We start from the raw sequence: 16077 nt of genomic DNA on the forward strand, positions 1-16077 counted from the left end.
TAACTCAAATAAACTCATCTATTACATTAAATGCCCGTGTGGAAAGCTCTATGTGGGAAAGACGGAACGCAAAACCAAAGTGCGAATATCCGAACACAAAAGCACCATCAGAACACAGAACAAGAGCAGTAGTTTAGCAACCCACTGGCTTGATGAGAGACACAGCATAGCCCAACTAAAATTTTCAGTACTAGAAAGGGTTACACATCATGCAGATATGGATCTCACTAGAGGTTTATTACAAAGAGAAACATTCTGGATAAAACGACTTGACACCCTGATAGATAAGGGAGTTAATGACCGAATAGATTATTCATGTTATTTATGAATATGATACCAATATACTGTCTTGGGTTTATTCTGCATGAAAAAAAATTGTGCTGGATATAGATGTACTTTAAATTTACGACACTTCACTGGGTGTTTTTTCATTTTTTTCATTCTTTTCATTTCTTCACCTTAATTCACTGACAGTGCTTAGCAGTACCAATATCTTGAATTCTTAGTATAACATTCGGTAAACATAGTGCTAAGATGGCGGCCGATTAAACTTTCACTACACTCGTAGACTAGTATCCCTGAGTACGTTTTCAGTTTCCATGAACACTTCACTTAGCTTTGATGAGTGCGTCTTTTATTTTTAACCCGATCACATAACATCGCGCAAAGAAAGTTTGTCTTTCAACTAAAGCAGACATGCGGTAAAAGACGTTCGAGCCAGCAATATTGACACGGAGGGTTTTGACTTATGAAACTTGAATCTTTTTACACGGTATTATTAGTTGCCTCACTTGATATGAGGCCACTTTCGAGTAGTCTTAAAGTGCTGTCAACATTAAGAGTCGTGAATTTCACTGATCCGTTATTTTTTAGGTATTTGTCTATTATTACTTGGTCATCTACGCATACACGCATGAAGGAAAAGGTAATCTTTATTCATGCTTACAACTAATCACAGTGGTGCATTTCACTTGGGCTATTTAAAATTTTAGTCGTGTTCCTCGATTTTTTTTCAACGCATATTAGCAGTCTTTCCTAGTTGAATCAAGATCACACACCTAGACAAGCGTCACATCTCTGGTGGAGGGCTTCCTGTGAATTTAATTTAAATGTCGTGTACCAAAGACATCTACGATCCATTTTTCTAAAATAAGCTGTATGTATTTGCTGTTTTGAGACAAATGATGCTAGCATTATACTTGTATAGTAAATATTTTTTTGTTTATGTCTTAGAATTGGCCCCTGAAGAAGAGCCAAATAAGGCTCGAAATGCATTGGGCAGCAAGATAATTCTCGAAAACTTTATTCATTTTTGAAGTTGGAATGAAAAGATGTACCTCATGGACATTCTTTGAATAAAATTGAATGTATACATGTTAAATACTTTACACTAACGATTGAATTTCTTGTGGAATTCCCAGAGGATTTTTGTGTTCCTGAAAGAAATGAGTTATACAACAATATTGTTGATGACAATTTATTGAAAAGGTATTAGTAACCATTGTTACAGTGCGCAAAGGACAGGTCTTATTGACCCTTAATTTTGTTGTGTATAATAGGCATCTTTGACTGTTTTATGCCTTCCCTGCAGCACGCTTTATCATAAAAGTGGTTTACACTGAGAAAATCATTTGTTGACTAAGTTAAGTTAGTGAGTGCCTCTCCAAAAAATATTGTTAGAAGTATACTAAGCACATGTATCTACAGCCAAACAAACGATTCCTGCTGAGTGTTATTTCCCAATTTACATTTTGGGGGATGTGCGTTAATACTGGTACTGTGAGCTTTTGCAAATTTTCAATCCCACATTAATAGGAAACAGTTGTAAAGGATGGCTTTTCCTTGACGGAATTCAGTTTTACCATGTCAACTCTCGTGTGAATATACATTGTACAAATGGTTACTGTCAATTCCTTCTGTGCCAGCCCTACTGAGTGCGGATAATGGGTATACGTGTATATTGTGCTTTGATCTAAATAACCAACAATATTAATAATGGAAGAAAAACAGCACTATATGCCAATAATACATTGGACCATTCAGATCAAAAATATATAGCAATCGTTTGTTTTGCAACGGTTTAAATTTCGCAGGAAAATAGGACATAATAAAGAGAAATAATATATCAAGGCAGTTTTTATCTTGTCTGCATCAAAGTAAATTGGTTAACACAAAATAAATATCATACATCTACACCCACAGGTCTAGTCCCTCGACTGAGTTCAGATTTACAACTTGGCTTTTGAGATTTTCTTTCTATGGAACTACAATTTACCAGTTTCCCTAAAGTGTGAGTGAAAAAGCCCATATTGTTAATGTACTCGAGGTTTTAAAAAATGTATTGCATCCATTCACGGAAAAAAAGTAACTTGAAACAATATTCACCCACATGAATAGAAGCATTGCTTTCACATTCCTGCTGTTCCACCAATTTGTTTTTGCCTTTCCAAAGTTTGTGGAGTAAAGGAATTCTCAACACTGAGATTTCGACCAGCATTCTAGGTGGGACTTTTAACCTTCACCACTGTAAGAGTATTGTAGTCTTTGGAACCTTTTTTATTTTAATCATATTTTATTTATATTTCCTGGCTATTTCAAGTGTTCTCTCCCCTGCAAGGGAAATTGGATTATCTCGAAGAAAGCATCACAAATTATGTAGTATGCATATTCAGATTATCTGGAATATATGCGCCGATGGAAATTACTCATAATGCGATGATCTCCTGATACAGGTGGTTTGTATAGAGACATTCTCCACCCCTTGTATTACAACTCACGAGCCTCTAGTAGTTTCCAAGGCAGCTGTCATCTGTGGCAGGTAATACTACAACACATCCAGAATCTATTTAGGTAATGGGAAACACAGAAATTAAGACGCTGCGAAAGCCATCATTCTGACCCGCTCCATAAAATGGCGTACATTAATAAAATCACTAATTTGTGCAGATTAATCAAATGAGGCTTCATCACCACCGGGCATAGTGCAGAAGAATGACCCAGATGGGAGATTCTCTACTGGACATATGTTGAATAGCTGCTCCATTCTGTAAAGAACTTTATGTAGGGTATTAAGTTAATGTCATCTGAGGCACAAATTTGTAATGACGGTAGCCATTCAGCACAACCCCATTTTCTAGATATCCCCTCTCCCATGCTACATATTCCCCAACAAGTCCATACTGGCATCTATAAACCACTCAAGTAGTCAGCAGTCCAACCTTCAGATCCATTTCTTTATTAGAAACCTTCTTACGTCAATAAAATCATGGTGGTTGTTCATAGGCAGGCGGGCTAAGAGTTTATGTCAGGCGTTAATCTTTCTTCGCATACACACTGTCTAGGGAGCTCTGTGAATCTGCTATTTGCTGCCGCAGCCTCTCTTTCATGCCCTCGTTGGTGGCACGTTTCAATCTAACCTTCATCTCTTCAATCACTGCCTGGTAGCCAACAGTGTTGTGGAAAACTCGGATGGCTCGGTCTCCAGTGGAAACCAGAAAGCGACAGTTCACATCAAAAGCCAGGTCGGTGATTGCTTCACTGTGGACGTTGCAAAACTCTTCTTCCTTTTCGCCCTTGCTGGCATTGTACACCGTGATGTTGGAACCACTGGAGATGGCCACTACTCGAGCGTCAGGGGAAAGCGCAATCCGGCAAGGCTCCATCACTTCAAACTTGCCAGTCAACAGAAGATATGGGTCCTGCTGCTTCTTGTATTCTACGTCAGTGTCCCACAGCTTCCAGGTTCCATCCTTGGAAACTGTCGCCATCCTAGAGAGACAAACGCAAAGCTGTTAAGTGGGCTGAAATGTAAGGTAGAACACAAAATCAAGACGCCCTACTGATAATTCATCTAACTACTATTTGCAATGTGCACCACCTTAGGTCAGGAATGATAAAAAAATGTTTTGGATAGAAAATAGAATGGCCCTAGAACGCATGACTGCTATAGAAATCGACGCTTTTTTTCAGCATTAGACTTCTTCCCACTATGAACATCAACTAAATGCAGGAATCAGGTCTCTTATCAAACAGGAGCTCTTTTAAAAAAAAAAACTTTATTTAGCGTTTCGTCAGGAAGTATCCAGCAACATTATGAAATACACAGTCATTGCACAAATACGATGAAATAATCTTACACTCGCAGTTAGGCATAGTACGTATAAAACAATTCAAGGAGAACAGCCATATGCAATGGAACATTCAACATGGGGAGGGCAGCCCACCTAGCAACACACCATGGCCCAGACCCCAGAGAAAACACCGCACCCAAACATCTGGTGCCTGACTGTAGGAACAATAAAGAAAAATAGAAGTCACAGAAAACGGAACATACAACGCTTCTCGTGTGAAATGTATCCTAATTAGCCCACTCCTGTGGGGACAATGCCCTGTTCCAGCTGAGCGGGAAGGTCGCGTTGCAAGGATGTCAAATATATTCTAAAAGGGCCCCATATGTCTCTGGGCCGCGAGGTAGACGGTACTGTGGTAGCGTACACCTCACTCCTCTTGTTGCAAGAGGCAAGGCTGCTCATCCACCCCTGGATGGAAGGAGCGGTCCGGCTGCTCCAGTGGATAGCCACCTCTCTCTTAGCCAGTAGGAGACAGATAGCCGCAAATTGTCGAACCTTTCGGGGGGGAAATTAACTACATAGCCTAGGAAGGCAAAACAGGAGCTCTTTTAGAATACTAAAGACAATGTTTAACTATTCCAGAAGGTTCTAAATGCAGCTTAACATGTATTTGTAAAGCACACGTTCACCCAGAAGGGTATCTTGGAGCTGAATAACAGATGTTTATTGTTACTCAACTCATTGGTACTTATTTTATCGACCTGCCGGGATATGAATCTGTGACCAGGAGGTCAAATAGAGGCCCCTTAAGTGGATGGATTAGTCCACTAAGTTACCAGACCCAGCTAACTAGCAATGATGTGTATATGCTGTATAGCAGAGTGGCTGCTGTGCAGCAGTGGCTAAAAACAATAAAAAAGGGCTATGATAAATTCCAGCGCTACTGCACTTACAAAAAGAACAAAAAGAAAAAAAGCCATTAGCACTGGCTGCGTCATAGCGCTTTTCAAAAACAGTTTTAGCCACGCTGCAGAGCATCTGTGCTGCTGTACAGCATAGCTACAAAACATTGCCAAAGCCAACAGCTCTCGTGGGCGAGACCTATTGGCTTTGCCAATACTCGTTTGTGAGAGGAATATGCCCAAGCATAGAGGGTAATGTATGCATAGTTTTAGCAGAACATTATGCCCAAGCATAGAGGGTAATGTACGCATAGTTGTAGCAGAACAATCAAAATGTACTTTACAATCCACCTCACTGTACCCGACTCTGAGTTGGGGTTGCCTAAGTGGGGCTGTGGAAAGGCAATGAGTAGCGGTTTGGTCTTTAGATTTGGTACTATCCTCACAGTACAGAAGAGCGCTCCTACCATCACATGCAAGTAATGGCTTTTTCGCAACAGTGTGCTGGTGTGGCAAAAAGGCAGGAAAACCAACTGACTGGTTGACATGAAATAGAGGCAACATTTGGCAAGAATCGATGAGGAGTCCGAGGGACTACCTAGACCTTGAACACCTTATTAACTGGTTCGGACACTGAAACCTTTTAGTTCACTTAATCTGTGAAAGGAAGCAATGCAAACAAGGAAAGACACTTCCCAGGACAGCAACTACAGTGGACATAAAGGGACAGAATCAAAAGGGGCCGCCATAAGTCTAAAGGGTCAATGACCTTGTCAGGCCCTTCGATGAAGGCTTTAATGACAAGTCTCCAAAAATGGACTGACATTTAGAACAAAATCAGTGACTAAAGGTAAGTGCACCCTGATACAAGAGTAGTACAGCCCTGGCTTTTGTAGGTTTAATAAGTAATAAATAATGTGGCACTGAAAGGCTTATGTTCATACGATTACAGTAATGGACAAAGTGCTTCAATTTGGCAGCATAACATGTTGAGTAGCAAGTTTTCAAGCTTCCCTTAAGATTTGCATGCACCTGACCTGCTAACTGCCAAATTCTAGGATTCTGTTGCCAAATTTCAAGATTTAGCGACTTGGATCTGGATACAGCAAATGCTCTTCCAGTTGCATGAGCAGGTCAGGCGTAGTCTCCAGTTCTTGTGAGGATGAATGGACATACTTGCCGTACGGTTTCCGCTTTTCAGTAGAAACGGTTTGTTTGTTGGACAACAAACATTGGGATGGTGCCAGACTGAGCCTATACACCCCCTCAGGATATGCTGGCCTATAGAACCAGCTAGCTCACAGTGCCCTTAAACCTAGTAAGGTAACAAATGGTTTGGGCAACCACAGAACATGACAACCCTGATTCCCCAGGAATCGTGGTAACAGATCTAGCACCTTTTCGCTTAGCCACTCGTGCTCTCTCAGAGGGATATACAAGAACTACACAAAGGGGTGTTTTCAATATTTATTGAACCATTGGGATTCTTGTATAGATTAAAGTGAGTAGCGATATAAGGGCAGTGAACAGAATGAACAATTCCACCATCGTGCTGAAACAGTATATATATTTATATATAGGGAGGGAGGGAGAGAGAGGGAGAGGAGGAAGAGAGGGGGGAGGATGAGGGATGAGAGAGGGAGAGAGGAAGAGAGGAAGAGAGGAAGAGAGGGGGGGAGGATGAGGGATGAGGGATGAGAGAGGAAGAGAGGAAGAGAGGAAGAGAGGAAGAGAGGAAGAGAGGAAGAGAGGAAGAGAGACATTTTGCCCGAGTGCTCCCCTTAGTAGCCAGTCGCCCAAGTACAAAACACATGGATGAAACCGCACCGGAGATACTCTGGCAGAACCTCCAGACACTTGGTGAACACGTTGGAGCTGTTGTGACTCCAAAAGTTAGGAAATTAAATTGGCAATAAACTCCATTTACAACAGACCTTAAGATACTAGTAGTGAGCAGGATGAATGGGGGAAGTAGAATTACGCGTCTCAGACGGAAGGGTGTCATGTAGTCCCTTTGTTGGAGAAGAGGGGAGTTGACAAGAAAGTATTGAAATGGCTGCATGTGTTACTCTGTGTGATGTAGTGGTTGAGTGCTTGGATGTTAAGGATGGGCTGCAGAGACCAGTCTTTCTTTAGAAAGAGAAAGTACAATAGGCTTGATTGCCCCCTTTGTAAGGATGTCTTACTTCCTCCAACAGATGCCTGCAATCCTCTGGAGTCGCGTTGAATTGGCATGGTGGTACACGGGTGGGGAGGTATGGAATTCAAGGTGCACCTATGTTCTAAAATTACTCTGCAATTGTGGCAGGTAGAACCTCACTTGTGTGCCGATAGGTGCTGGATAGGGGAAGGGAGTGGTGGATAGGGGTAGGGTCAGAGGGATAGGCGATACGATGGTTAGTTTGCTAGAGGCGCCCAGGGCAGAGATGTCTCTAGCCTGGGCACTGCTGGCCTTGCTGTGTACGTTGCCATGGAATCTAGCTCACTGGTGTCTCTTGATTGCTGACTCTTCTGAAAGGACTGCTGCTGTGGCTGATACTTGCTTCAAAGCAGTAGATGCTGCTGTGTATCCCATGTGTAACTCACATTGTTGTCGAAACCCAGTTTTGGGCTACTGGGGCTGTAGCACACCCATAGCTTTTGTTGTGTCAGTATCCTTCTTTATTCTTTCATACTGTTCATCCCCCCGAGGGCTGAAGAGACCCTAGCCATCAAACAGCAAACAAATGAGGTTCTGGTGTACTTTCATGCAAAAACAAGGAACCCTCAGACAGGTATAGAGAACAGGAAATTGGTGTTTATTTGCTGTGAGGTTGTATCCTGTATCTAATGTACAAGAAATAACCATGCCTTCCTCAGCAACTTCTGCACCATTTTCTGTTATTTGTCAGGGAGGTGTTTTAGTATCTCCTCCATTTCAGCCCACTGATCCCAGATATATCTCACCAGTAATGTCATGGAGCTGGCAAAACACCGCTGTGGGACAGCTCCTAAAGCAACTTGTTTCTCTAGCCCTTCAATCTTTTTACTCCTTTGTCTACAAGAGTATCACCTGTGCCTGCATAAGAGCTTTACTGCACACCGTAGGCAGTAAGTGCCACAGAGTCTGGTGGGACATGCTCATGAATAAAGAAAGGGCCCTGCTGTGCTGGTTTAGATTTCTTCTCTACTGAAGTGGCGACCATCCTGGTTTTACCTAGATGCTTAAAATTGTCCTCAGAGCACTTTAGAATTGATGTATGCATAGGAAGAAAATGAGTAGTCTGTTAAGTTAGTGAAAGGGTTTCGAATAGGAAATTTTTCTCTTGCACGTGAATAGGTACCTCATGGCGCACTGCTGCTCTTGCAATGACAGAGTGATATGCAAAGGTGTCTCTGGCATCAAAGCTTTGACAGGATATGGTTCTACGAATGTACTGTCCCAGAGGATTTGCTCTTTAATCATGCCAGGCATTCTACTGTTCACCAGTGGCCCTTGGTTCCTGCTAAGGTGGTAATGGATCAGATGGAGGGTCCGGATAAGAATCTAAATGTGAATCATTTGGGGATGCAAGTGCTGGGGGTGGTGGCAAGACTTTGGCGGAGTTATTCTTTCTGAGGAAGGAGTTGAGCCCTTAGTAGCCTCCTCAAACGTCAGCTTCTTTTTTTATGTTGAACATAGAGAAGGAAGGGGGCCACGCAAGGACAGGATCCACTGTTGAAGGCAATATAGATGGTTCACTGCCTACTGTCGGACTGTCCACCCTTTTCCCTTAGGAGCTGTTGTAATGATTGGTATCAAGGATGAGCTCCACTTCGAAGCTTATTTTGGCACGGAAGGTAGCATGGTAATCTCTCTGGCTCAAGCCTCTAGGTTTTTGCCACAAAAAGGTATTACAGAGCTATAAAAAGTCTGTCAGAACCCACTGATCTCAACATTAGCGGGCAGTGCCAACTGTTTTCAGAGGGCAGTTCCTCAGTCATGATATGGTACTGTCAATACTGTTCTTTGGTATGGAGCAGAGGCTTGCTTCGAGGTTGATACCCGGTGCAAGAATCCTCTGTTGACAGGAGTACAGTTTACCAGAAGCTATGGGTATTGCGCCAGACTCTTGTTGGCACTCAAAACGGGAGGTGTAGGATTTGTGAGGGTCCTTGAGATTCTTCTCTGAAGATGAAGTCATGAGAAGAAACCTTCATTCTGGGCTTCCAGATGAGCCTACCCAGTCATGCCACTTACGCCTTTATCAACTGCAGTGGACGGTGACTTGGCAATGTCTCAGTGCTGCAATGTGGAGTAATGGGCTCACTACCTTTTGCGTTTGTGCCAAATGGTCCATCTAGTGTTGGGTCCGGATGTTTGCAAGTTGTTTTTCTTCAAAGAAGTCTTTCCAGTCACAAGGTAGGTGACTCATCCTTTCAGTGATAGTGCGCATGGGCATCGACTCCATTTTTAGATTGTTTTCCCGCAGAGGGTGAGAATGGAGTTAGTGGTAAAGAATAGAGATGTTCATGCATATGTATGTATAATAAAAGAGAACTGCAGCAGCTACGCCTACCCGGAGAGGCGGGTGGGCGAATGTGAATCTATAGCTTCTACATGCCAAGAACAGAAGTTTACTGGGTAAGTAACATTATCCGTTCGAGCTGTAGATCACATGCTTTGCATAGCTTATACAGCAGTATTCTCCCAAAGAGGTGGCTAACCTGTAGCTGTTGGAGTTGTCTGAAACAGTGTTCTAAGTACTGCCTGGCCCATATTAGCTTGTTGTCTCGCTAACACATCTACACAATAATGCTTGGTGTATGTGTGCAGTGTAGACAATGTTGCAGCTTTACAAATGTCAACTATGGGGATGTTTCCCAAGAAAGCCATTGTAGCTCCGATTTTGCGAGTGGAATGCGCTCTAGGGGGTACAGTTAAAGTTCTTTTTGCATAACACGTTTGAATACATTTAACAGTCCACCTTGCAATACCCGACCTGGAGATAGGATTGCCCTTGTGTGGTGGTGCAAAAGCAACAAAAAGTGGTTTGGTTTGGCGAAATGCTTTAGTTTTTTCAATATAACATAAAAGGGCTCTTCTGACATCTAAGGTGTGTAGAGCTCGTTCTGCCACAGAATCAGGTTGAGGAAAGAATACTGGTAATTCAACCGACTGATTGATGTGAAAGGCAGATACTACCTTAGGTAGAAATTTGGGGTTAGTACGAAGAACCACTTTGTCTCTGTGTAGTTGGAAAAAAAGGTTCTTCTATGGTTTGTGCCTGTAGTTCAGTGAAGTGATTGCAATGAAGAAAGCAGTTTTCCAAGAGAGAAACTGTGGCTCACATTTGTACATGGGTTCAAAAGGAGGGCCCATTAACCTTGTTAGGACTATGTTTAGATTCAGGTCTGGGGCAGGTGGAAGTCTTGGTGGTATGACTCTTAAGTCCTTCCATGAAAGCTTTGATTACGGGCACTCTGAAAACCAATAAATGCTGCCTATTCTGTAGATACGAAGCTATTGCAGCGAGATGTCGTCGGATAAAAGTGTAAGCCAATCCGGACTGCTGCAAGTGTAATAAGTAACAAATTATGTTTTGTATTGAAGCATCAAGAGGATTTGTTATAGCAATAGATAACAACACATTTCTTTTTAGCTACATAACAGGCACTTGTAGTAGGCCTTTTGGCCTCTCTGACGTCCATACAGTCTGGTGGAAGATTTAGATATCAAAGTAACACAAGAAGGGAGTGAAGCGGTAATGCTCCAAAGAACAGAAGGTGGATACGTCCGCCTCAAGTTATATTGTCAAAAACCAAAGGGATCCACCCTTATGGGAAAGTATAGAAGTGTTCCTCCAGACTACGTGCGTCTGCTACAATGGTGGAAAGCACACAGCTTTGTTTAAATACCCCTCACCCACCAAAAGGACCCTTCGTGGCATGCTTCATCATCAGGTTCTTCTCGTCCCGCTGCGGGACGGGGCGTGCTACGAACTAAGACTACGTGGGAGCACTAGTTATGAAAAACAATACTATATGTGGAGTAGGAGTGTGAGTGGAAGGGTCAGAAGTGAGTGAATGGTGAAAAACTAAAAAATACCTGGCTCAGTGGAAAAAATAAATGTTAATGTTCCTTTGAGCTGGTATTGTTAAAAGTGAGGAATTAGATGGAGATACTATGCTTTAATGAGCAGTGTCTCCTGTGTCAACATGTTTCGCTAGGAGATAGAGGTTGTGGTGAATGGCCCACCTCCTAATGTCTTGGGCCAAGTGTGACAGTTGGAGAGAGTGTCCCCTCCCCACCCCCGTTTTTGTATGTAATACATAGCTGTCATGTTGTTGTTACGAACTAGGACAGTTTTGCCAATTAGGTGAGATTGAAATGCTTTGAGCGCTAGAAAGACTGCTAGCAGTTCTCGATGGTTGATGTGGAGCGATTTTTGATGTTGGCTCCAGAGGCCTTAAACTGTGTGGGGCTGAAGATGAGCCCCGCCAGCCAGTGAGGAACACGTCCGCTATTAGCATTGTCAGTGGAACTGGGTCTATGAAGAGCCATCCTTTTGATACATTTTGTGTGTTCCACCACTGCAGAGAGCGAGGAGTATGGCCGCTTACCAACACTAGATCGGTTAAAAGACCCTGTGATTGGTTCCACTGACTCGCTAAGCATTCATGTAGGGGACGCATGTGAAGCCTGGCATGGGGAACCATTATGAAGCAAGATGCCATCATTCCGAGTAGTTGCAGTTTAGCTGGAAGTGAGTGATTGGATTGAAACTGGAGAACTAGAGCCTGAATGTTGCGAATTCTGGCTGTGTTGGGAAAGGCCAAAGCCTTGTGAGTATTTAAAGTAGCACCTAGGTAGTTTTGAGTATTGGAAGGTTGGAGATGTCATTTTAGCACATAGACTGTGAACCTCAATTGATGTAGTAACTGTAGTGTTCTGGGAGTGTGTTGGAGACATGTTGCAGAAGTGGTAGTACTTGTCGAAGTGTTATGTGAAAATGGTCTGACTGTATGTAAAGATTTGGTTCTCTGAGGTCCAGAATTGGTTTGAGAGACCCGTCCTTTTTTGGGTTTGAGAAAGTAAAAGGAGTATACACCCGACCCACGATATTGTAGTGGTACAGGCTCTATAGCCCCTATTAGAAGGAGAGACTGAACCTCTTGTTTGAGAAGGTGTAAGTGATCCGGTGAGAGTTTGTGTGACCGTGGAGGAATGTTTGGAGGATTGTTGGTGAACTCCAGGCAATAACCAGAACGGATAAGGATTAGTTACTTGCCTGTAATCCTAGTTCTCATCCAGGGGTATACTCATCAAAGTCATAATCTATGAATAATCCCCGCCCATGTGCGGGATCCCGGAGCATATAGAAAATACATATATATACATATATATATATATATATATATACACATATGTGAAAACATATAAATGCAGCCTAATAATGTTCAAAACATGTCAATGCTGTAAATTACATATATTTTTGCATAGTAGTGCCCCCGTAACCCGTAAGGAAAAAAGGAAGCATCAGGCAAATTATAACACAGCACTGCTTTATTGCCATAAAGCAACATGTAATTGTAGGCATTCGCCAGTAGGCTGCAGCAGAGTATCAAGAAACCAAGAAAACGGACACCCTGCCTTTAAGGCATTAGAGTAGGGGGATCGTGCCTTTAAGGCCTGCCTGTGACCCCCTGCTCCCATGATGCACTACAGGTGGCAGTTGGGCCAGTTCTTTTTGGCGGTGCCTCCGCAAGTGAGTAGATCTGCCTTCCATACATCACTTATTTAAAGAGAAAACATTGCTCGTCCGGGGAGGTGGGTGGGTCGCTTATGACTTTGATGAGTATACCCCTGGATGAGAACTAGGATTACAGGTAAGTAACTAATCCTTCTCATCCAGGGGATACTCATCAATAGTCATAATCTATGAATAGAGTAGCAAGCCCATACCCAAAGTCTCGCGGACGAGCAAAAAACAGTTAAAAAACAAACAGCAAAACACATTTTGCATTACAGTTATGCAAACAGGTTCCTCAGAGAAGCCTGCCCCACCTGGGCGTCGGCCTGCGCGTCTGAATCTAGGCAGTAATGGCGCGTAAAAGTATGGACTGAGCGCCATGTAGCCGCTTTACAGATCTCAGACATGGGAACGTTGCGAAGGAGTGCTACCGTAGAAGCCTTCCCTCGAGTGGAGTGTGCTCTAGGTTTACCCTGCAGAACTTTGTGGGATAGTTGGTAAGCCAAAGCTATACAAGAGACAATCCATCTTGAAATAGATGTCTTGGATGCAGCCAGCCCGGTATTCGTGGGCCCATAGTTCACAAAGAGCCTGTCTGACTTTCTAAGAGGAAGGGTCTTAGCCAGATAGAATTTCAGAACCCTCCGGAGGTCAAGAGAGTGTAGGGCTCTCTCCGGGGGAGTGGTCGGTTGAGGAAAGAAGGTGGGCTACGTGATCACCTGGTTAATGTGGAAGTCCGAGACCACCTTGGGTAGGAAGCTCGGATGGGTACGGAGCACCACCCTATTAGCATGAAACACAGTGTAAGGTTCCTTGCAGCAGAGGGCCTGAATTTCACTAACCCTACGGGCCGAAGTGATGGCTACTAAGAAGGCAGCCTTCCAGGTCAGATGTTGCAAGGAGGCCTTATGAATCGGTTCAAAAGGGGCTCCCATCAGCTTAGAGAGAACGATGTTCAGTTCCCAGGAAGGGGAAGGAGACCTCACAGGTGGGTAAACTTTCTTAAGCCCTTCTAAGAAATCCTTTACCACTGGCATCTGAAAGAATGAGGTCTGGGTAGGAGACTTCCTATAGGCTGTAATAGCAGCTAAGTGCACTCTGATGGAAGAGTACTTTAACCCAGACTTCGCCAAGTACAGTAAGTAGGGGAGAATAACCTGTCCTTGAGCCCGGATCGGATCAAGGGTGTTATCTCTACACCAGAAGCAGAATCTTTTCCATTTAAAGCCATACGACTTCCTCGTGGAGGGCCTCTTTGCCTCCCGAAGAATGCTCATACAGTCCGGTGGAAGATCTAGATGTCCGTACTGGATGAATTCAGGAGCCATGCCGTCAAGCGGAGGGAGGGGAGATTGGGGTGGAACACTCTCCCCTTGTCCTTGGTCAGCAAGTTCGGCAGGCATGGCAACCTCCTCTGTGGTACCTCCGACAGCTGGAGTAGATCTGGGTACCACCACTGCCGGGGCCACTCCGGTGCTATTAGGATCATCCGAGTTCTGGCCCTGTAGAACTTCTGAATCACAGCCGGGATGAGAGGGAGAGGAGGAAAAGCGTAAAGCAATGTCCTCGACCAGCTGATCAAAAGCGCGTTCCCCTGCGACCCCCGTTGAGGGAACCTGGAGGCGAAGACGGGGCATTTCTTGTTGTCCGCGTCTGCGAACAGATCGATGTCTGGTATGCCCCACAAGCGGAAGATGTCTTGAGCTACGTCTTCGTTAAGCACCCAGTCGTGCGCTTCGACGAAGTCTCTGCTGAGGCCGTCCACCTGCACGTTCAGGGTCCCTGGCAGGTGAACAGCGACTATCGTCAGGTTTCTCGCCAGAAGCCATTTCCAGATTGACTGGGCCTCCAGAGACAGGACCCGTGATCGGGTCCCTCCTTGCTTGTTCAGATAGAACATAGTTGTGGTGTTGTCCGTCTGAACCTGAACATAGTCGGTCTGCAGGGATGGGTACAGGGACTTGAGAGCGAGATGGACTGCTCGTAGCTCCAAGAAGTTGATGTGATAGCTCTGTTCGGTAGCGGACCAGAGACCTTGTACTTGAAGCCGGCCCATATGAGCCCCCCAGCCCTGCATGGAGGCGTCTGTGACCACTGTCTGTGTCGGAGGCGCCTGATGGAAAGGGACGCCGTGAAGCAGATGGGAGCGCTTCATCCACCACCGGATGGAATCTTTGGCGGCTTGATGAAGGGTAATGTGATCCTCCCAGCGGCCGGACCTCTGCGACCACTGATCCTCTAGGTCTTGTTGCAGAGGACGCATGTGCAGACGTGCATTGGGCACGATGTAGATGCACGAGGCCATGGATCCCAGGAGAGATGACACTTGTCTGGCTGTGGGATATTCCGTGCTGAGAAGCGTGCGGCTTTTTTGCAGCATGGAGGATAACCTCTCCTCCGAAGGACACACGCTTGCGCTTGAGGAGTCTAGAGAGGCGCCCAGGTAGTGGATCCGCTGAGTTGGATTGAGGATCGACTTCCTGTAGTTGACCTGCAGGCCCAACGAGTGTAGAAGGTTTAGGCAGAACGAGAGATGACTCTGCAGTCGAGCCGGAGTGGAACTTTTTAAGAGCCAGTCGTCTAGATAGGGGTAGACGAATATCTTCCGTTTGCGGAGAAATGCAGCCACCACCGCCATGCACTTTGAGAATGTTCGTGGCGCGGACTTGAGGCCGAATGGCAGGACCTTGTATTGATAATGTTGGCGAAAGATGTGAAATCTGAGAAACTTCCGATGTTTCGCTGAGACAGGAATGTGGAAGTATGCATCCTGTAAGTCGATGGCACACATCCAGTCCCCCTGGTGTAGATGTGGGAAGATCTGGTGCAGTGCTAGCATCCTGAATTTTTCTCTTCTGAGAAATCTGTTGAGTAGGCGGAGATCGAGGATTGGTCTGTAGTCTCCGATCGCTCCTCTTTTCTGAACAAGAAAGTACCGGGAATACACTCTTTGATTTCTCTGCCTGTTTGGAACTTCCTCTACGGCGTTTTTGGAGAGGAGAGTGGCAACTTCGTCCTTTAAAAGCTTGTTTTGGCTGGGAGGGAGTGGCTGTTTCCGTGGGGGTACCTGCGGAGGGGGAGATTTGAACCTCAGCAAGTAGCCACGCTCTACAATACTCAGCACCCATCTGTCGTTTGTAATTGCATTCCACTCTGCCAGGTGAACGGTGATACTTCCTCCTACCGGAGTGGCGAACGAGCGCGGAGGAAGTAAGTTTTCACTGTTTGGGAGGTTGCTTAGAGGACTGCTGCTGTTTAGCATTTCCTCTTCCTCTGCCCCGGCCCCTTTGCTGAAACTGGGACCTCTGTTGGTTTTGAGAGGACCATTGGGGCGTTTGAACGCGCTGGTGAAAGGCACGTTTGTCGCCCTGGCGAAAGCGCTTGCGGAACTCT

General features: G+C 44.7%; 1 protein-coding gene across 1 annotated transcript in view; it reads right to left on the reverse strand.

Annotated features, from left to right (window-relative positions):
• Positions 1–2552: 2552 nt before the first annotated feature.
• TBL2 (transducin beta like 2) overlaps positions 2553–16077 on the reverse strand; it is a 114234-nt gene continuing 100709 nt past the window's right edge. The window contains exon 7 of the mRNA XM_085649670.1: positions 2553–3768. Within this exon, the coding sequence (XP_085505796.1) occupies positions 3312–3768 (457 nt within the window). The 3' untranslated portion in view covers positions 2553–3311. The remainder of the gene's footprint in view (positions 3769–16077) is intronic.

Source organism: Triturus cristatus, chromosome 3_2 (assembly GCF_964204655.1).
Source record: "Triturus cristatus chromosome 3_2, aTriCri1.1, whole genome shotgun sequence".
In the NCBI taxonomy this organism is placed as follows: domain Eukaryota; kingdom Metazoa; phylum Chordata; class Amphibia; order Caudata; family Salamandridae; genus Triturus; species Triturus cristatus.